General features: G+C 35.2%; 1 protein-coding gene across 4 annotated transcripts in view; it reads left to right on the top strand.

Moving 5' to 3' along the window:
• ATP8A1 (ATPase phospholipid transporting 8A1) overlaps positions 1-22,025 on the top strand; it is an 85,426-nt gene extending 63,401 nt beyond the window's left edge. For all 4 annotated transcript variants that reach the window (XM_026037582.1, XM_026037580.1, XM_026037579.1 and 1 more), the window contains 7 exons: positions 1,662-1,723; positions 4,438-4,494; positions 4,955-5,062; positions 13,185-13,273; positions 13,682-13,774; positions 18,894-18,985; positions 19,730-22,025. In XM_026037582.1, coding sequence (XP_025893367.1) covers positions 1,662-1,723; positions 4,438-4,494; positions 4,955-5,062; positions 13,185-13,273; positions 13,682-13,774; positions 18,894-18,985; positions 19,730-19,827 — 599 coding nt within the window. In that variant the 3' untranslated portion in view covers positions 19,828-22,025. The remainder of the gene's footprint in view (positions 1-1,661; positions 1,724-4,437; positions 4,495-4,954; positions 5,063-13,184; positions 13,274-13,681; positions 13,775-18,893; positions 18,986-19,729) is intronic.

Here is a 22,025-nt window from a genome sequence, read left to right on the forward strand (position 1 = left end):
CTGTTCTTGTTTCTGTTGTATATGCACCTGGGAAACAGAAGGAAACCGGAGGCTTGTGAGGCAAGCCATAGTAATTAGAGGAGGCTAAAGGCAGTGTTTCCAGTTAATGGGAATGTTTATGTATATTGAGGCTGCATAGAGCTTGAGTTTATTTTGTTTCAATTCAGTTTGTAGAAATTTTTTAAATATACAGAAAGGGTGTRCTCAGCTTCTGTAAAAGTAGTAGTCTTCTGTATTCCCCTGATAATAGTCTRCCCTAGTAGAAGGGGCACAGAAATATTCTGATCATCTCTGAATATTTTGGAACTTCAGGAAAGTTCTGGTGGTTGAGACTAGATAGTGAGAAGGTCATGGAGAAAAGCTCAAGAGAAAAACTGTTGTTCTTGCAAAGTGTTTTATACTTGCTGACTTTTGATGGGTGAACGAAGTAGGCAGCAGCCTTGCTTTATGTGAAAAGCATGTGAACATGGGTTCAGTGGCTGCTGTTTATGTTCGAGGGGGTTGTAAACAGCCCAGGAGAAAGCTCCCAAAATGTCCATTCATCCTCTAAAACTGCAAGCTCAAATCTGATCTGAAGCCTAGTCTCAAATCTGTAGTGAGTTGGTGTGAGAGCAGGTCTTTCTCAATGCAAACTAACTATGGTGTATGTGATGCAGATGCGTTTAATGAGTAGGCCTGGGGATGCAGAGCAGAAACCATATGTGAATGGAGCAGCATGACTATTGGCATTAGAGTACAGAGCTGCTGTGTGAGTGCCTGTGGGCCACAACTGACCTGCTGACAGTCGGCAAGTGGCCCTTGAGTCTGAAAAAATTGCTCTCTTTCTTCTTCGTCCCTCCTGGAGAAAGGCTGGGGGGCCAGGGAGTGCAGAGGGTTGCGTATGTTGTGTACAGTACAGGGAGAACATGCAGCAGGACCACATTCTGCCTGGGGCAAATGAGCACAGAATGGAGGTGGCTGGTAATCCCTCGGTGATGACTCTGTGTGAAGAGAAAAGAGGGATAATGCTGCTAGGCACCTGAAGAAGGAAGGGATGGAGAAAGAGTTTAAATAAGGAACTATAGTGTTCTTTTTCTCCCCAACTTTTGCTTTTCTTTCCCTTATCCTTCCCACAGGTGTGAACCTGGACTTCTTCACTCTGTGTTAGATCTCTYATATCTTTCTTGTCTAAGATATAGTCATGTCATATAATTTTATGCATAACAATCATCTCAAGAATTAAAATGAAATATGTTTTTATTTAAGCTGAATCTAAGAAATATCGATTTACAAAAAGAGCAAAGATCAACTTTCTGTGCTGAAAGTCTGCAGAACCTTCTGTTTGATTGTCTTTTACAGTGTATGCTAAAGTTATGTTTCATACTTTCCTGAAAGAAAGGTATTATGTCACTTATCTTAAGATTTATTCTAATAGTCTAATTCCAGAAGTCRCTGAAAATTTTAAAAGAGCAAGGCACTAAGTTCCCATGTTGGGCTCCTGGGCGGCACCAGCCTACACTGTTCACTACTCTTTTAGGTGAAATCTGCTGTTAGTGCCTGTAGCGAGTACTGCCTTTTCATTTACTGGGAACATGACATCCAATATCAAAAATAAAGCTTATATATATTTTATCATTGCAGATATTTAAATTTGTAAATGTTTTATTGATGTCCTTCTCCAGGCACTGTATTTGGCAATGGTAAAACTTCAGATTACCTGCTCCTGGGAAACACTGTTTACACTGTAAGTTTTGCTATAGTTATCTAGTGAGCTATCAAATGATTATTTATTCCTATCTATATTGACTCAATCTTTATATTTTATGTAGAGGTGTGTTTTTATTTATGTCTGTCTGTGTGGAAGAGCTGATTCAGCAGAGTGCCTTAAGAATGAAAAATGGAAAAATTTTTCACTTGTTCGATGTACATTTTGTGTGACAAATTTGATTTCCTCAGATCTCTCTCTCAGAAGTAAAATTAGAGTTGCAATCCTTACTTCTGCTGTTGGAAATTAAGCTTTTATTTTTAAATTCTTATTTTTGGTCTAGATGATGAAGTTAATCCAGAAAAGGGAACTGGAATATGAATATAAATCTGTATCAAAATCTAGTTCCTAATTCAGTTAGGAAAAAGTAAAGCCTCATAACTGCAAGGAAGGTATTCTAGAAGAAATGGTAGATATTTGAGAATGTAGGCATGTGTAGCTACTAAAGGCATCTGCTGCATATGAGATAACTATTTAAATAGTTTTTCTGGTGAGCTAACATATAGTCTATATTCTTTCTGCTTTGTGAGAGCACAAAGGGCAGAGTAACCACAGGCTTTTTTGCACATTTTTTTTTACTGCTGTGGCAGTGAAAATAAAATGATTCTTCTGCCACTTTTTTCCAAGACACTGAGCACGTTCCTTCAGGCCACATTGAAGAATTCCACATTACCTATGCACTTCTTTGCCTGTTTTGAAAGGCAAAGCACAGCACATTTATTAGCAGTAGTCACATGTAATTGTGAAGTTCACCATATGATGAACTGATCGGCACTATGGATTTAATGGAATAACTTCAGTTGCCTGTGCAGAATTAAGATGTAAGGTTGTAGTCAAGCATGGGAATTCCTTGCATGGGAGTTCATGGAGATGATCTGGGCCATATATGTAGCTTTGAGAAGCTTTCAAAAAATGTGTGCATGTAAAGTATGCCTGGGCTGATGGTTGGAAGTCATAGTCTTGAAAAATCCAAATTATAGCAGATTAAGGAACTTTTCCTTCTTCCTCTGCTTTTAATCTGCACTCAACAACGTGCTGACTCAGAACAGAAAAGAAAAAGAAAAAGATTTTACAACAAGTAACCTTCTAGAAATATCAGAGAGGGATTCCTGTGTCCCTGAACAACCTGTTTTAGATGATATACCAYACATGAGATTATACCAAAGAGAATACTTTTATTTCAGTATGCCAAATGACCTGTCCATCCAAGCTGCCATTTTAGGAGGCTTTTGAAAAAAATAATTCCATCTGGGCATCAAGTTCCATGAATCTCTCTCTTACAAAAAAAAAAAAAAAATCAACAGGGAATCAGTAATTAATATAGGGTCTTTGAATCCACAAACAAAGTCAGGAATGTGTGCTGATTCCTATCATGTCCTAGAATTAATTACCTCTTTGAACATAAACTTCAAATAGCAATAGAGTCCCATGAAAATATTTGTATGACCATTCTTGAGAGGTCTTTTTAGCTCAACACTGTATACAGAAATAACAATTTGATTTTGTGTTCCCTGGGAAGGATTCCGTTGAGCTATCATTAGTTTGGGACGGGGAGAGAATGGAGCAATAAAATGCAAATCCTTGAGGAAACAGCTGTGCATACGTGGCAACTTTTTTAGGGGAAGGTGCAGTAGAGTGCATATTTGGGCTGTGTATGTATTTTGTCTGTACAATGAAAATTCTTACTCTGATCCTAAAGAATGTGGGTTGTATTTTTTTTTCTAATGACTGACTCAAAAATAGCAAGCAAGTGTAGCATATGAGAAGTGGTATATTTATTTTTTTCTCTATAATTCTACATTTTTCCACTTGCCCAAATAGAGCACTGGTTAGACTAGGTAAATTAAAACACTCATCAAGCGCCTTAAATTATCTGCTAATCAGATTCTACATATGTTCTGGATAATGGAGCTGTAGAGGTGTAATTTGTCATCCTAAATAGTGCAGCATTAGTTGAAACAGGAGATTTCAGAATTGAAAGCATAAACTGTTACAGCTGGAGTGAAAGCTTTCTAGGAGGATCTGTATCCATCTCTGCCCCAAACATAAAGGAGGACACGTCAACTATATCCCTTCCAGTTGAAGGGAATTTCTTCTGAGTGTCTGAGGCTGAGCTGATGTGAAGTTCAAACGCAGACCAACTCCCCCATCTTGGCCAGCAGACTAGAGCTTAAACTATAGATGTCTGAAACTAAAACAGAGCTATTATAGATGGTGCTTGGTCTACGTGGCCTGATTTGTTTGTCTTATGTTCTTCAGATTGCAAACAGCAAAATCTGAGTTAGAAAACTAGTAACTATWTTTTAGTAATGGGAAAACTTGATTGTTTATGTAAAATTACAGGAAAGGAGATAAACATTTCCCTAAATCAACCAAACTTTCAACTGCTGCTGGTTTCTCAACTAAAATAGAAGATGTTCAATAGCAGAATGATGTGATGTTTTTAGACACTGCACCACAAATAAAGTTGAGAAGAGAGTAAAGATGGAGAAAAAATAACAAGCTGTATTCACTCTGCATCTGGTATGCAGAATTTAGATCTTAGGCTTTTAACATTAACACTTGAAAATAAGAATAGTGAGTGAAAATAATTAACCTTAGTGTTCCRTATTCTGCTGAAGAAATAACTAAACTAATCAAACTGTATGTGTTAAATATGATATTTTTCTCTTTTTTTTTTCCCCTTCTTCAAGTTTGTGGTTCTAACTGTGTGTTTGAAGGCTGGATTAGAGACCTCGTACTGGACTTTGGTAAGCAAATATCTTTTATTCTCAAATGTGCTATAAAAATACCATTATTTTATTCCTGTTTATTATATTATGTCCTTAAAGTCTGCCAGCCACAGTATCTAAGTAAATTACAGCTACTTTGTGGAAAGACTGAATATAATGTTGAATAGTGAAAAGGATGGCTTTGATATAAGGCCTAAAATAATCTCTAAATTAGAAGAATCAAATAGCTGTTAGTTGGTTGTAATTGAACTTAAATTGGTTTAAAACACATTAGCAATTATTGCTGTTGCTGAAAGTATCATCTTACTTTAACAAATATCAAGCTAAAGGAGAGGAAATAAATTAATGCTAAATATAGAAATTTCACCCAAAACATCAGTGTTCGAAGTAAACAGTAAGCAGCAAAGATATTTTTCTATGTCATAATACATCTGTGATGATTATTCTCTGTTCGTCCTTTCTCTCTGTTTTTGAGCAGTTCAGCCATATAGCTATCTGGGGCAGCATAGCACTTTGGGTGGTGTTTTTTGGAATCTACTCTTCCTTGTGGCCAGTCATTCCTATGGCACCTGACATGTCAGGAGAGGTAAAGTATATTTTAAGTAATCTCCAAATTTGTGCGAGGAATACTGTTTTGATTTTCAGTTCAGGTCTAATCTTTATTAGATACTTCTACTGAGTAGTTATTTGTAGGAATTGCTTCCTCTATGCATCCAGTAGAGTAGCCGTGTTTGCTTAAAGTGAAGTGAAGTTTTACTCTAGTGAAAATGGAGATGAACCATCAGGCTGTGGAGTATGTTATAATGAAGGCCAAGTAGCAGGTAGACTGCTTGGCTCTCTTTTTTGCTAAGTTGGATTTTTTTTCTTTTTAAGACACAGTTTTGAAACTATGAAATTCATCAAACATTTGAGGGGCCCTAAAATTACGTGAGCAAATTTATACATTTCTCTTTTTTATTAATTTGCTGCTTGGATTATGTTGTTGTGCTCTATCCTTAATCTTTTGTTTTGCTCTTATTCATTATCCTATTTGCATATACCAGTTCTGTCGTTGCAAATAGGACTGAGTCCACAAAAGCTGTGCTGTTTACCTGCATAACAAATAAGGGACCGTGTTCTTCYTAGTCCTGATCACAGATCCTGAAACAACAGGGATATCTGCTTACAGCAGTGTTAAAATCACTTTTCTCCAATATGGAGAAGTTGGCCATATCGTGGCATATTTGTTTAGACCTATTACATAAAATGAGACCTCRACCCTTATTTTTGATAATGTCTGTATGAGATCTACTACTGTATTTAAATTATTTTAGACAGATACTTTTCCAAAATTGTTTTTCTGCAGCATCTTTATTCTATTGTCAGAAATATAAATAATCATAGAATTAGAATTAGATATAAGAACTGCTTATTTCTTCTGACTGACCAAAAATGCTAAAAGATACCCTTGTCCAAACTATGTTCTGAATTTCATAGTGCTATGAACTACTCTGGAAATGGAAGGCTATTTAATTTGACATTATGATTAAATATATTTCTTGCAGTCTGCTTCAAAACTCTTCTATTCTTCTTGCAATGAAGAAATAGCTAATAAAGAATCTGTAATTTGCATCACCTAATCAGAATAGCTGTTCTTGTGTAAGCAGTTTTATAAAGCTGCTAGAACCTTTCAGTTAATCTTTCTATTCTATCAACTTTTCTTTTCAGTGGCACTTAATGGAGGCAGATTTGTGGGGATTGTTTTGTTTTTTTTTTCTTTAGAATGATAGAATTTGATACRTTTCTAACCTGATATATTTTTTCTTTTCTGAACAAATACAAATGTCACTTGAGTTGCAAAACTTTAGTTGGGAGAGAATAAATAATATAAAGCCCGTCTGTATTTTGTGCTAGKACAGCCATTTATGAGGCAGTTCACACTTTAAGGGAAGTGTGAGCTGTATAACCAAGTGTTGATTCCTTTCTGTAGCTGTCTGAATTAGAGTTTGTGTTTTACTCAAAGTTTAAGTATTGTTGTGGTTGTGTACTCAGTGTTGTTGGTAGGTTCTTTTATGCATCTATTTGATTAGTAAATGRGCATAAAAATGTAAAATTTATTTGAATAAGCAGTATGACATATTAAGATTAAAAGCAGCAGTTCAGTATCTGMAGAACTTTTTCAAATTTATTGTTGTACTGTAGATGTGCACTGTAAAGTTSTCCAGAGCACCAGCTGTTTCTTCTCTGTTGGGCTCAAGGGATCTATAAAACTACTGAAGGAAATTGAAGTTAAGGAACACGTATGTGTCTTACAGAATTTCAGATCCTTTGAATGAGGTTTAGAGAATCCTTGTGCAAAACAATAAAGCTCCTTGTTGGAYGACTTAACTGCACCCTGTAGGAAAGATTTATTAGTATATACTGTACTAACAGTATTAGTTTCTAAAGTATTGCTTCTGTCTGCATTATCCCCCACAACCTACTATATGGAATTGCTCTTGTTAAAAATAGATATTCCCATATATATAAAATATATTACAAATAACCATAAAGCCTTGATTACTAAGATTGTTCAATTTCTAGCTCTTTATCATAATACTTGCAGAAAGTATTGTTCTTTTTAAGGACTGATATCTGGGCTAGTTATGTTAAGTTAGCAAGTAATTTTTGTCCTTTTTTTCCCTATTTCACTGCTTATTACCTGTTTGAATTCAATTGTTAGCCARCATTCTGGATTTTCGTTTTGGGGAGGGGTAATAGGTGTAGTAAATTTTCAGTGAGGGGATATTGCTTATTTGCAAAGAAAGCATGAACTCTGGTTTTCCTGAACACGGACAACAACAGAGCCAGTGTGTTCGCTTACAGTTCAAGATCTTTCCCAGCCCATACCCAGCATAAGTTTTCTCTGGGCTTCTTCCTACATTCTTACCGTGATTTCAGGTTTTCTCTGATACTCCTTGCCCAATTTTTTTTTTTTCTCCAGCTTTTATTAGACAGACCTGTAAATCTTTACAAAGTGGTAATCAGGGATCTGCAATCTTTGCTGCCCCATAGACCTTTGCAAACCTCCCGTGAAAAGTGAAAATGTTTGAAGTGAAAATGTTTTTACTGCATAACTGAACGCATATGATTGTCTAAAATTGTTACAGTTATGATACTGGCATATTTCTGCTCATTCAGATCTTCATATTAAAAGTTTTATTTTTTTACTTAAGGAATTCAAATCATTTTTAAAGTAGGGTTTTTTATTTCCACATTTATTAGTAGTTTCTCCATTAGATTCCCTTGGRGTAGTCTCAGTTTTGAGGCCTCAGACCCTCATGTTTAATTGTACTTAATCTAGTACTAGGTACTTGTTAGTCAGTGTCTGCTATTCCCAGCTATGTTTCAGAGATTCAGATATTTTACATAGTCAGTAGCCACATTCCTACTATTCTTTAACTAGTTCATTATGACCAGAAACAGTGGAGCTTATTTTTAAACTATCAAGTCTGCCTTTTCAGTTTATAATGGTCAGTCTTGGCAGTTTTCCTTTTAATATTCTTCCTTTCTRTTGGCAAGACTTTTCCCCATGTCAGCATTTAAGTTTATTTCTTCCCTTCTTTCCTTCTCCCTTTTTATATGTAAAAGTTGCTTTTTTTCTGTTTAAAATGTTACAAATCAAACTCAGTACAGTTTTCTGTTGTACTTATGCACAGAACTGCCCTTACAAAATTCATGATATTCAGCTTCCTTCTGTACCAGGTTTCTCTTCTGGTGTGCAAATAGGAGCAATGATTTTGGTTCTGTAGCAAATTCCAGTGAAACTGTTACTTTTGCTTCTTCCTTGTTACATTTAGGGTAGTGTCTGTCCATATGATAAATTCAGTAGAAGCATCAAAGCTCATTCTGGCTTTACCTCTCCCTCCTACATAGCATTACTTGCTATGTATTTAAATCAACATAGGTAGTCCCTCCCTTACTATTTTTCCCTGCAAAGCATTAGGTGTTTATTTAAAAGAGGGTACTTGACCCTTTCCTAATGAGATTGCAAGCAAAGTTAAATAGAAAAGAAAGACCTGCCAACACATTTGGTGTATTTTTTTGCATCCAGATTCTCTTTAGGTATTTTTTTAAGGTGATTTTTTTTCAGATCTATCAGTCTGTGCTGTAGCACATCCTTTATTAGCCAGACTTGCTTATTTCTTATTTCTTGGAGAAACTTTCTTTTTTTCTTCCCAAAGTCATTTGTCCTCTCAGACTTTTGGGGGAAATTTCATGAATTATTTAATACTTATTTTTATTATTTTTGAAAGCAAGCACTTCAATTATTATCTCTATCTAAAGTCTACTGGGGTAGCAATGGATAAAAGCATTCCTGGCACTAAAATTTGTCACTGTGTTATTTTTGTCCAAGGTGAAATATGTAGGGGGTACTCTAAGTTAATGCACAAACTCTAAGTTAACTCTAAGTTAATTCACAAAAGTTTGTGAAGTTAATTTACAAAATAAAAATTGGGTTGATGCACCCCTAAGCTAGTCACAGGAGCATGCCATAAGAAAAGGTCTTATAATTCATCCTTTTGGGACTCAAATTCTGGGGACTTTATTCTGATTAGAAATAGGTGTTAATCTGATAATTCAAAAACCTAGACCCTTATATCAGCTTTTTTTTTTTTCCTAAGATGTATTCCCCATTTATCTAACAATTAAATGCCTGGAATGCTCGCCAAAAATCAGTGTTACCAAAAAGCCAAATGTAAGTGTGTCTGTGCTTTGGAGCTTTCAGAGTAATGCTTTCTGCTGAAAGAGTCRTTGAATAGAGAGCTGTAGACCTTCTACATTCCACTTTGTAAATGGAATAATTAAATATTATTGGATCACAGGAGACATTATGGTGAGTTTTCCATTACCTGAGAGATTAAGGTATTCTCTGGGAAAAAGGCATGATGCATATTCTAGTAGATACCAAGTACTCATTAAATATCAAAAGTGCTCATTAAAACAAGGGACTGAATTGAGAGAGGGGCAACCTTCATCCCTACTTTCTTTATATTGCTCTGTCTGGTTTTGTTAACGTTTATATACTCACAGCGTCCCCACAGAGATACTATCTTGAAGCTGTCCTTAGCATTTATAGTTTGTATCTGTGAGATTTTGTTTATATATACACACACATAYGTGTATATATATATATGTCTGTAGCCTCATAATTTATTCCTCTGTTGGATGCATTCTGCTCTTCCTATACCACCTGCAGCRGGGAAGTCTGTGTTCTTACAGTGGTCTGGTGCAATCCTTAGCTGAAGTGAGAAGAGTTGGGAAAGCTACAGGCCTGTTCCTTAGTCCATCCCTATTAAAATCTTCATTTCTTCACTTGGGAGAAGCTTCCCAACTAACTGGTATTTGCTGTGCTTAAGTATCTCTGTGTTCTATTGTATCTCAGTAAGACTTGGTTTTGATTTGGCTGTATTATCAGAAAATGGAGGGATCCCCTTTTAATATTCTCAGTAAGCATAGTTCCAGTTTGATTCTGAGTTAATAGGACCTATGAGATGGTTTTCTAAGTTCTAAATAGCAAAGAAAAGCTTGAGATGTTCATAGAATATTGTAGGAACTTCACTGCATTGGGAGTTAAATCTGCTTTGCATCAGTACGGTTATTTTTGCTATGTATGCAGACAAACACATATAGTAACTAAAATTTCTCTGTAAGATGGTGTAATTTTCTTAGTTACCTATTTTTTCAAAGGCTGAGGTCTTGTGCCTAGATGATACTTGGGGAAAAAAAATAAACCGAAAAGGGCTTTCAGAAGTTTTTCTGCAGCAGGAATTGTGCAGTTTTTTTCATCTTCCTCTCTCTGCTTTTCAAAGGTCGTCCTTTTTCAAACMTGTGCTAGCTGTTTCAGCAGAACATTTCGTAGTAAGGAAATAGGGAATGTTCTCACTCTTCATTTTGGCCTCTAATTTGCGAATCATACATTTTCATCAATACACTAAAAATATTTTAATGCAAGTATTTCTAGGCCTAAACTAGGAAAGAGTAATTTTCGGCATTTTTATTTCCTTTTAAAAAAGTTCRGCACCAATATAAAAAATCAATATGTTTTACTTACAAGCAGTGTTAATTCGTTGTAGAAAGCCCTAGAATTGAGCCTGAGCTGCAGAGACAACAAATTATTTATCCTCCCTGCAGGATTTGTTAGCCTTACAATAAACCAGGCTTCCCAGCTCTCCTTTTGGATTACTTCTGAATTCCCCGGGGAGGCGCTTTTGTGGCAGATTCCATTTGGTTTCTCAAGGCCTGAAGGGGAGAAACTTGGCATTGACCACAAATCTCTCACRTTAGGAACAATTTGTAAACCCCCGAACAGAGGCAGCCAGAGTCGGTCCCTAGAACAGGCTGCTCCTGTTAGTGCCATTGTCTGGAAGGGATTGGTTTGCCATTTCCCAGATGACCTGCCTGTGTGTAGAGAGATGTGAAAAGTTAGAGACAAAAATGTTTTCTACAGAGYGAGGGGGGGGAGCTTTCTTGTACAGAAAGGAAGGAAATACCTCTGTGGGATTTTATTTTTCCCCTCTTCGTCCAAAAAATACAAAGAGGCCCTCTGTCTTTAATGCGAATGTCGGCTTTAAATCTTTTAGGTTTGGATTAACTCTGTAAAAGAAAAAGAAAAAATCTGACAGGCTTTCAAATATGACGCAGAAAAACTTTTTTTTCTTTTTTTTCCTCAATTCATGTCGTTCATTTGTAAAGCCAAAGGCTGGACTGGCTGAATAGTGGGCGCCAGTTGTTCCTTCATTCATAGTTAGCATTACAATGGTCAGAATTAACATCCTAAGACCTACATTATCACTTTTGCTGTTTCACCAGCAAAACCTGTAATACAGAGTAGCTAATGCGGGACAGCTCTTTGCTATGTGCTCATAAAATAAGAAATGTTATTAATAATAGGAAGGGAGATATCTGCTTCAAGCTGCATTTTTCCTTGCTTTTTTCTTGTTGGTTAGGAAATCATTAGTCTTTCTAATTGTTACTTAATTATAAGAAACCCTTAGAAAATGTAACCCTTAGATGGACATTCCCATTAGCTGGTTTTTTTAAGATCTGAGTATGTCATCAAGTATGTCAAAAGTCATGTTTCGCTTTTAAAGTGACAATACAAATACAGTTTCTCCACTTCCCGACTGAAATCTTTTCTTTTTCATTTTCTTCCTGTTGACGATGAGAATTGTTTTATTCTGAACCTGTTACTTTTGTGACAGCTTCTGGCAGAAATAATCACTGAAATCTGAGAGAAATGTCTAGGAAGCATTAGAATACATTCAAAATGAAATGTGGTAAACTTGCCACAACTTATAGCAAATTAAAGGACATAGTCATTTCCCTCAGATCTGTGTAACTGCTCCAACTGATCGGATGCAAAAAACAAGGTAAACGAGATTTTTCTTTTCTATATTAGAATGAAGTTTTATTTCCTTTTTTGCTTTTACACAAGCAGCATATCAAGTATTACTCTAAAATAGACTTCTTTGTTTATGTTCCAAGATTATTTCTGAGTTACTGCAAATTATCTGCATTTGTCTGCTAATTGAGATTAGCAAAATTTCAGCATGTTTATTTAAGTTAAATGCTGAGGTTTAACCTGAAAAAGGAATTAGTCACCAAGAAACGAAGCAAAAGGTTTGAAAGGGTATCATTGTGCACCAGTGTTGCTTTTAATCTCTATGCAATCTAATTACATTACAAAGGCTTTTTTAATATTGACTGCAAGCTTTCAATAATATGTTTTATCAAGTGTATATCGCATTCCTTGCAACCATAATACTGTCGATGTAGATATTTGGGCATGAAGTATAAGGGTAGAATAAAGTATTTTCTACAGTGCCATTATTATTACAGAAGGTTTTTTGGCTTTAATTTTTAGCAGGTGTACAGACCACAAAAAATATTATTATCTATAATATTATAGATATGTGTATAYCTACAATATTATCTATTAGTGTTTCATACAGAAGACAAAGCCACAAGTAAAAGCAATAACGTATTTCCAAGTATTTTACCATGCATAAGTAATGCTGTAGATCTTCATTTAATGATATGCTGTATACATCCTAAGCTACTTAGTATTTATGTAATTAGTTGTTTTCTTACTTCTGTTTTTTTAACAATTTGTTGAACAGGACTCTGTACCAGTGTGGGAACTTTGGTATGATGAGTTCTGTTGGAAATATATGTGCTTTGATCTGAGTTCATTGCAATAATCATTGCAAAATGATTATAGAAGTATATAATATTAACATCAAGCGCCAGTAACAGTTATTTACTGTTTGGATTGATTGTGGTGAAAGAATTTGTGCTTATAATGTATGTAAGGTATTGGCAAAGATGGGAGGGGGGTTGTTAATGGATTTTCAATAAATAAATCCGATTTTAATTGAATTTTCTACAGTCAGCATAGTGGTGCAGAGCTGGGTTTGCAGAGACGTAAGTTCCCCTCTCTCAAAGAGCTTGGGCAGTGTGATCTTTCTACCAATCTTTTAGCTGTATTAGAGCTCACTAAATGCYGGGTTTCTGTACCATTTATGGGGATTTTAGAGATAAGATAAATTTTTAATTTACATTAGATAGTCTATGAGGCTTCAATTAAATTCAGTGTTGATGCTCTCAACCAAGCAGCCATTGGTATTTCTATCTTTTTATAGCTTTTTTTCATACCTTGATCACATTTTGTGCTCTCTTCCATTCAGGCAGCTATGATGTTCAGCTCTGGAGTGTTTTGGATGGGACTTCTCTGTATTCCTATGACAGCATTGCTTTTTGATGTAGTATACAAAGTGTGAGTACAGAAATGCTAGTGTTTATAGGGGAAAGTACCAACCTTTAAAAATTTCTTCCAATTACTAATATAAGAAAAATGGAATTCATATCTACTGGATATAAAAATTATTTTTCACCCTATTTGTAGTTCACAAATCTTGTTGCAAGCCTTAATATTATTTTAAATGCTTCAATACTAATATATTTTTATAAATAAAATATTTGTCATTTATACGTTTCAAGAACTGCTGATARAATGGATTGTTTAGATTATTGCTTTCTAATATTTCTTGTTTTAAAATTTAATTTCAAGTCCCCCGGGAAAACGGGTTTGTAAACCGAATGTTAATTTATGAGTTCTTAAAAAGTGTTAGTTTGCTTCTTCTCTTTTCAAGATTAATCTGATAGTAGTATGTACGTTTTACAGAGTAAAAAGAACTACTTTTAAGACACTGGTTGATGAAGTACAGGAGTTGGAAGCGAAATCTGAGGATCCTGGGGCAGTTGTGCATGGCAAGAGGTACAATAAAATCTGTAGAACATTGTCTTTAATAATAAGAATGCTAAATGTTTTCAGCTTCATATGTGTGTCAAAGGCAAAAGGTTATTTTTCAAAAACATACAAGCAAAAAGTGTTCACTGTGGGTATTTATAAAGAGGTTTCAGCTACACGCAGCCTGTGTGGTTCTTTATATGCTTAGCTGTAGGTRGTTTTTATCAATGTTTTTATCACCTGTTTTAACAGGTTTGTTGCCTTCTAGCCTTATGGCTTATGTAATCAATGATTATTGTACGTTGAAATAAGTTGTAGTAGATTTCAATACTGTCCGTTTAATTGTGTTAACAGTTAAGACAAAATAAGTTTAAACCTTGATCATTCACACTTATAGTTACAACTTGGACCTAAGCATACTATTTAAGAAAAAGGAAATATTATTATTACTATTATTATTATATTATTACTRCTACTTGGTAATTTAGAGGAAAACRGCAATATYTCTCAAGTTTTGCTGATAACATTTAAACARCATTCCACAAAAATTCTCCTGGTTCATGCTCCATCATGTGTCAGGCAGGTAATTTGAGAAGGGAGAAGGTAAATTTGAGAACTGAACATTTTTACATGTGTAAAATTAGTGTGGAGTTCACACATAAAACACTTCAGACATTTTAGCTGTGGACGRATTCGTAGGAGGTATTCAGTGGATGCGAGTATAACATTTTCTACTTCCAATCTCTTAGTACCATTTGGAAGAGTTAGAGCTTTTCTTTTGTGAAATTTAAGTATATATATTTATATATATTTGTATACTACTGGTGTTCTAGTATTTTCCAGACAAAGGCGGAAGGGCTGTTTAGCCAAGTAGTGGTTTTTCCTATCAAAACATGCGTGGAAGGAAAGCATGCACAGGAAAGCAGCACAGCTGCAACTCTTTACTGTAGGTCCGACTTCAGGCAGCTCCTTTCGACTCTTCATAAAGATAATTAAGTTTCTTTTCTTCCTAATCTTACTGTACTTCTCCTCCAGTTCTATGGGAAACAACTTGCTAGGTCCTACCAAATTGAAATCAAAATACTTGGGATACCAAGATGATGACCACCATTTCAGATGGATGAAATTGCCATTTTTCCATTTCTTTTCCAGGAGTTCTTTTACAAGAACTTTTTTTCATAATCTCTAGTGGAGTACATTTTCTCTGSTACCACAGACAAATAACAGTGGAGATACTACATGATCTGGGACACACCTCGGCACCAGTGGGACACCTAGTCTAGTGCAGTGAACTCCATAAGAGCACATACTTATGCTGAGTCTCCCACTAGGCTSCACGTGCTCCTTTGTAGCAGTGGCTTTGTACTGAAGTACTGCAAAAACCCAGAGTTGATGATGTTTCCTTCATCAGACACTCTTCACTCATCACTGCAAGACCCAATGAGTGCTTGCTAGAGTGACTACCTTTAACCATGAGCTAAACTGTTATCGATGCCCTTCGTATTGCAAAGCTCACAGAGGCCAAATGCTTATCTTCTCTGAAAGCCTCCCTCCCTTGGATATATTTTGCATCTCTTGTTCCATAAACTTGTACATAGTAGYATTAAAAACTGTTTTTCTCACCCAGTCACTTTAAGGTCTCTCTAGTCATTGATCTTTTTTCTTCTTTAGACATCTAGACTGCAGTGGGCTTAATCTAGTGCTTATTATCCCTTCATGAGTGACGACTTTGAAATTAGAGCTTTATGTTCTTTGATTCATCTTTTGATCACCATAGGTTTTCTCTTAACTATCACCTTAGCTTCAGGAGATAGTGTTCGCTGTACCTGTCTTCTCTTTCAGAAATCATAATTTTTTATCTGATGTAATTTGTGAATTTAATTTAAGCCCTGAAGTCCAGACCTTAGGCTCCTTCATACCCTGAATATCAAAACGTAATTGTGAACCCTGTAAGAGCTCAGATAACTTCAGTGACATTTCCTAGAAATGCTTCACTTTCTTCAGATCCCTCTTCCCAATGACTGTTATCACARAGGTGTTCAGATGCAGTGTAACATGGCCTCAGCAAAATTTCAAGGGTTTCAGTGTTTTAAGGATCCTGAGATGTTTACTAAAATAGCTGCTACAAATTTAGGAAAGGTACTGCCTTCTCCACGTATCAAGGCATTCATAGGCAAAGATCACCAACATAGACTTACTGGGTCCATGAAATCTTTGTGGAGGAACTCTCATTAACTCTCTGCCCTTCACCTTCAAAATTCATTCTGGAAAATGTTTGGAATTTAAAGATTAAATGAGTTACACGTTTTCTTCATTCACAAAATCCTGTAGGTGATGACCAAAAAAAAAAAAAAAAAAAAAAAGGCATTTCTACTCTAGAATTGTAGTGCTTTTCACATGAGACAAATGGATTTTTTGGCAAATTTCTTGTATGTTCTTCAAAGCCAACTAATGTTCTTCTCGTGTGCATACCTCTTGAAATATCTTCCTGTGTTGTAGCAGAAAAAGGTACCTGTTCTTATGAAATGCCAAAATAACCTAAAAGGCATGCTCATAGAGAATGTAAAGCAGTATTTGATTAAGAGTAGAATACTGAGAAGGATAATTCAGAAACTTTTTCCAGCTACCCACCCCTATCCTCAAATTAGTACAAAAAAAAAGTGAGAGGCTTAACTTTCACAAATAACAAGTCAAGATTTTTCCGTTGGTTAGATGCTCTGATCATCACTATTCAAGATTTATTTCCTGCTTTATTTGTCCTTTCTGTATCAGCTGTCAGTTCTGTGCCCATTGGGTACTTTATAACATAGAAATTAGCAAAAGTGCATGCTGAGCATTCACATCAAACTTAAGACCATATTTTTCATGCTTAGTCTTTAGACAGCCTGAATATTTTATTCAGGAACACAAGCAAACTAATCATAGTACCAAACAAAGATAGAACAAACCTATTATTTTTTGTTCAGATTGTTTTGTATTAGAACACCTTTTTTTGTAGAAACCAAAAATTTCATAGATTTCAACTCAACGTATGTTAAGAAAGGTTTCTCAGGTGTGCTGAGGAAGAGATACAGCCATTATCTTTGTCAATATTAAACTGTCTTCCACTTCTTTGTTCTCCCTATAGACCTTTCCTGGAGGTCTGTATTTTTCCCAAGGTGTACTTACATTGTCTAAACCCCCAGAAGTTCATATGTGCACAGCACCAAGCATGTAACTTCTTAATTATCTTGTCACTTGAAAAGTTTTTAGCTCTRAACTAAAACTTTAGACTAATATGCAGCCTGGATGAAAAGTTAGCAGAAAAAAAAATATTTAAAGCCAAGAAAATAATAAGGTAGTTAATAAAAACATTTAGAGCAAGGTGTGTACCGATACTCTGATCTCCCCATTGCTCAGAGTTTTGGCTCAGATCTCAATTTTGGTTTTATGTTACTGAACCCTCTTCTGGAATTTCCTGTTTAAGAGGAAGTCTCATTCCATCTTTTCATTCAAAATATGGCCATGGGAGYAGGTTTCCTCCACTCATCCACCACTGTAGGTTTTGCAGTTAGCATTCCTCGATGAATATGAGAATGGTAGGTTTATTTCTCTTCTCTAACCTAAAACAAAACAAAAAAAAAAAAAGGTGCTTTAATCACTAGAGGATAAACTAGAGGGGGAGGTGATTAGTATTCCCAGTTTAAGTTAATAATTCAGCTTTGTGTAGGAAAAACAAGTAATAAGTTGAAAAATAAGGGTTTTTTCCTTTTGAAAAAAGAAGGAGCACGTCTAATTTAATGATTTGAATACTAACCCAGTAGAGGAAGCAATTTAGTTCCATTCCTTCCACCAGTTAAAGTTTGATAGATGACCTGAGAAGGCAGCCTGTAGAGCTAATCAATGAGAWTATTAAAAAGTAATTTGACTGGTCAAAACTTACTGTGTATGTGAGCTCTTTTGTAAGTACTAATACTTRCTCAAGAAGTAGTTTTAACAATCCAGCTAAACTATTAACAAAATCAAATTACTACATACTCAGAATAAAAGATATTTAAAAAATAATTCATTTTTAGATTAGTTGAGTTAGGAAGGGGCTCTTTCCCCACCATTGGAAATGTTTAAATGACGGCGTAGTGTTTTTCTGAAATACGAGCTCTAATTCCTAATGAATATTTAATTTAGATCAATAAATTATTTTTAATATAATTCCTTGCACATTTTTAATACATCAGAGCTATGAATTTCATTTTTAAAACTTTCTGAGCTAAGGCAATTGCAGCTAGTAATTATTTAGTATTTGTGAAAACTGTAACTGTAAGAAAGATACTCTCTAGGAAACCATTTGSCTGATGCCACAGTTTAATAGCTTTTAAAGTTTTAAAAGTTTGAAAAACCTTAAAAGCTGTTTAGTGTGCTCTTTTCTAGTTGGGCTGAAATGGAGAATCACCTGGATCGCATTGGAGGATAAGAAATAGATAACAAAATGGTGCTATGAGTCAGCACTTCTTTGGAATGGAAAAGGGCTGAAATGACCTAACTTTCGTAATGATAGCAGTTCCTTATTTGAGTATGATCTGGAGGAAAAAAAAGGCTTCTTGTTGTGCCTGGGGAGTACCCCTTGCTAGGACACTGTTCTGGGAAGCGATCTGTTTCAGCACACCYAGCTGATGGTTACGTACACAATTTTCCCTCTATCTTCTTTTCCCATACATTTTAGGAACTGTGTCAGCAGAGGCAGGGGCAAAAAGTGCCCTTTCTAAAGGGAAAGAAAAGGAAAGTCTGTAATTCTGCCTGGCCCTCATCAGACCATACTTAAAGAAAGCCAGTACCTTCCTTTCACTTGTTCCTAAAGGAGTCAGGCTTAAACATTTTCAGTATTACATATTTATTTGTGTTGAAGCGATGGTGTGCACTGACAAGCAGGTGTTTTGACTGTACTGCAGCAAGTAAAAACAAATAAAATAAAAGTGGAGACTTCAGCCTCATAAATCTGCCATTTCACCTGCATTTAATCATCTGTGTAATAATTATTTCAGGCATAATTTAAAATATAATAATAAAAAAGGGATGCTTCATTTAATAATTGTTGCTTAACAGAGTAAGATAAAAGAATACTGCAACTAACGAGTTGATACATGTTCACAAATATCCACTTGCTTTCCAGTTTAACTGAAAGAGCCCAACTACTGAAGAATGTTTTTAAGAAGAACCACGTGAACTTATATCGCTCTGACTCTCTGCAGCAAAACTTGCTTCGTAAGTGTTCAGAGATATAACAAAAAAAGATACATTCAAAATATAGAAATAAGATTTAACCTTTCACTGCATTTGTTTATAATAGAGGAATTATATAAATTACATCTTTAAGTAATATCCTACTATTTGTCACAGGMTATTTAAGACTTTCTCTAGAATACATGTGTCTGGAATATATAACTTGTGTATATATACATTGTTACTGCAGTTTTGGATATAACTGTTTTTTCACGTTAGCATTATCTGTAACAAAGATATTAGCTAATGAATTAGTTATTTTGAATTATATATTAGTTATTTTGAATTATATATGGATTTGGTAGGGTTTTTTCAAATTTTATGCATCATCAAGTTGTTTTAATTAAATCCTTTTTTTTTAAAAAAAAGGAAAAGGAAAACATTTATGGAATTCTGTTTGGAATTTATGGAATGCTTATGTTTCATTTGTGTCTATGAGGTTGAACCATGTATGTGACAATACTTGTATCACAATGTAAACATAGCAGACCATGGCCATTGCCTTTTGACAGCATTCTGTTCCTTCCTAAGGTACTGCACTAAGTTCCTTCTGATTTCTTAGAGTTGCAAAATTACGTAAGAAATACTATGTCTTTTCTACCTATTATAATTTAAAAGATGCTCATTGAGCTGTATTGACCTTCTAAGTTGCTTTCATTAGAACTTGAAAATGTTGAGTGAAGAAATGGAACCTGAATTGATTTCCATTTTGCTTTCTCTCTGCAGATGGCTATGCGTTCTCTCAAGATGAAAATGGAATCGTTTCCCAGTCTGAAGTAATAAGAGCTTATGACACCACAAAGCAAAGGCCTGAGGAATGGTGAAGGAAAGTGGCCTGCAATTTAGGCCTTACTAATTACTTTGGTGATACAGACTGCTAGGCCTTTGCTGGAAACTGTGACCAAGGCCCCATTATCAAAGATTGTAAGATCCATGATGGTCCTGCTCCATGAAGTTTGGATTTGTGTATTCAGTAGACATAAGCACTGTGCAACTATACTGTACCACACCATCTCTCTCAAATTTTTAAGGAGGATTCGCTTAGCCTTTGTAAACAGGTTGAAATTTACCATGTATCTTGCCAGCTTGCTTATTTTACAATGAAACTGAATCAATACWGGTCATATACTTGGAATGTAACGGTCAGATTGCTAAACATACTTTACATTGACAGACCATTAGCATCTGTTAAGGTTTTTAAGTGATAAATATTTAAATACAGTTGATAACAAGCCTTGATAACTTGATTTCAACAAGTGCTGAAAAAAAAGTACCTTAAAGGTGTAAACTCACCTTTAAGAAAGATTTTGAATCAAGATATTTATAGATGTTTGTGTCAAACTAACCTAAAAATGTTTGCCAAAGAAGTTCCATAAATGTTTTCTCTCTTCAGAAGTAATTTGAAAGGAAATTAACTCCAGTCCTGATGTCAGAACTGCATGCTTGAGTCTCTACACTTGAAGATTTACAATACAATGAGCCTAATTTGAGTGGCCTTCATGGCATTTGCTTTCAAAACTACAAATTCTTTGCACCTTTGGCCTTAGAAAAGCTTTTCCTTTATTTTCATTTAATAATGCGTATATAAGAAAATGACTGCCACTTGTAAAATGAAGTGCAAATACTGTCGGATTGTTCACATTTTTAAGAATTGCTCTGCCTTACTTTCCTTTTTCAATCTTCAGTCATTTTTGAATGCTTAGAATTGGAAAATCTGTCTGCTCATGCTGCAGCTTCAGCMCAAGCTTTAATTTATAAACATAAATTAACTACTAATTAAATTTTCAACATTTTTACTACAATTATCTGAAAGATAGTGAGAGCAAAGCATGCCGGTCAGCAGTATGTATTGTTCTATTTGCACTAAAGCCACTTCCTATAAAGCACTGAAGAAGTCTCTTTACAACCTATAAATCTAGAAGAAAACCTAAATACTCTCACCTTTTATTAGAAACAGAGAGGAAGCGACTACAGAAAGAAAAGACTGATAAAAACAAAAACAAGAAGTTAAATTAGAAGTTAAAGTCTCTTGAGGAAAACAATGGTGATTTTTTTAAATAGCTATAGTTGATATTTCCATGCTATTTTCCAGTTGGAATTTCCAAAAAAAAACCCTACTTTTGAAGAATAAATAGTTAAATGGTGTGTTTCTTTACTTCACCTTTAATTCTAATTTTAAAAGCCATCAAAATCATATTTAACATGTTTTTTATAGAGTAATGAATGCTTTTAATTTTAATTACRTTTCAGTATATTATGTGGAAATGACAGGGCTTTTTTCTTTGAATGGAGATTAACTAGATAGAAAAGGAGAACAATGACCTTCCTGATGATCTGTGAGATGAAGAATTTCTTATTTGCTCTCCAGACTTCCCAGTTTCTGTTTGAAAGTAACAAGCCATACACTCCATCTCTTCTCTGTCCTCTTTACTGAAACTGACTGTGTGTTCTTGCCTTTCATCTAATTCAACATTCAGCATCTAACTTTCCTGCACCATCCAAGTCTCTTGTGTTCCCTTCTAGGAGAAACTAGCAAATATACTTGAAAACTCCAATAAAAAGCACTGTATGAAAGTACATATTTAGGAGGGGAAATCCTGTGGAAGGCAGTGTGCATTTCATATGCATGTTATACCGTGTCTTCCTCTCAGCTTCCCGGAGGGATCTTTACACAGAAGAGAAAACAGAAGACAGAGGGACAAAGGGAACGTCTCCCACTAGCGGGAGCGCTGCCGGTCAGTCATGCAGACAAGAACTGCCTTCAGAAAAGCCATTTCAAGCATAGATAAATAGATGGATCAATATGGGAGGGCCAAATCACTTGACCTAAGGCAAGGAAAAATTTGGGGGCATGCCCCTTTCTAAAATGGGGGTCCTATTTTCTGTCATCCCAGGGGCAGTGGCCCACTTCAAGACATTTCAGAATTTAACCATGACTTTGCTGTTCTTTTTCGCTCTTTCAGTGAACTCGACTCGTATGAAACAATTCGATCCATTTATACACACATCAATTAGTATTTTT

The sequence above is a fragment of the Nothoprocta perdicaria genome, unplaced genomic scaffold, assembly GCF_003342845.1.
Source record: "Nothoprocta perdicaria isolate Ctin4 unplaced genomic scaffold, notPer1 scaffold_2, whole genome shotgun sequence".
In the NCBI taxonomy this organism is placed as follows: domain Eukaryota; kingdom Metazoa; phylum Chordata; class Aves; order Tinamiformes; family Tinamidae; genus Nothoprocta; species Nothoprocta perdicaria.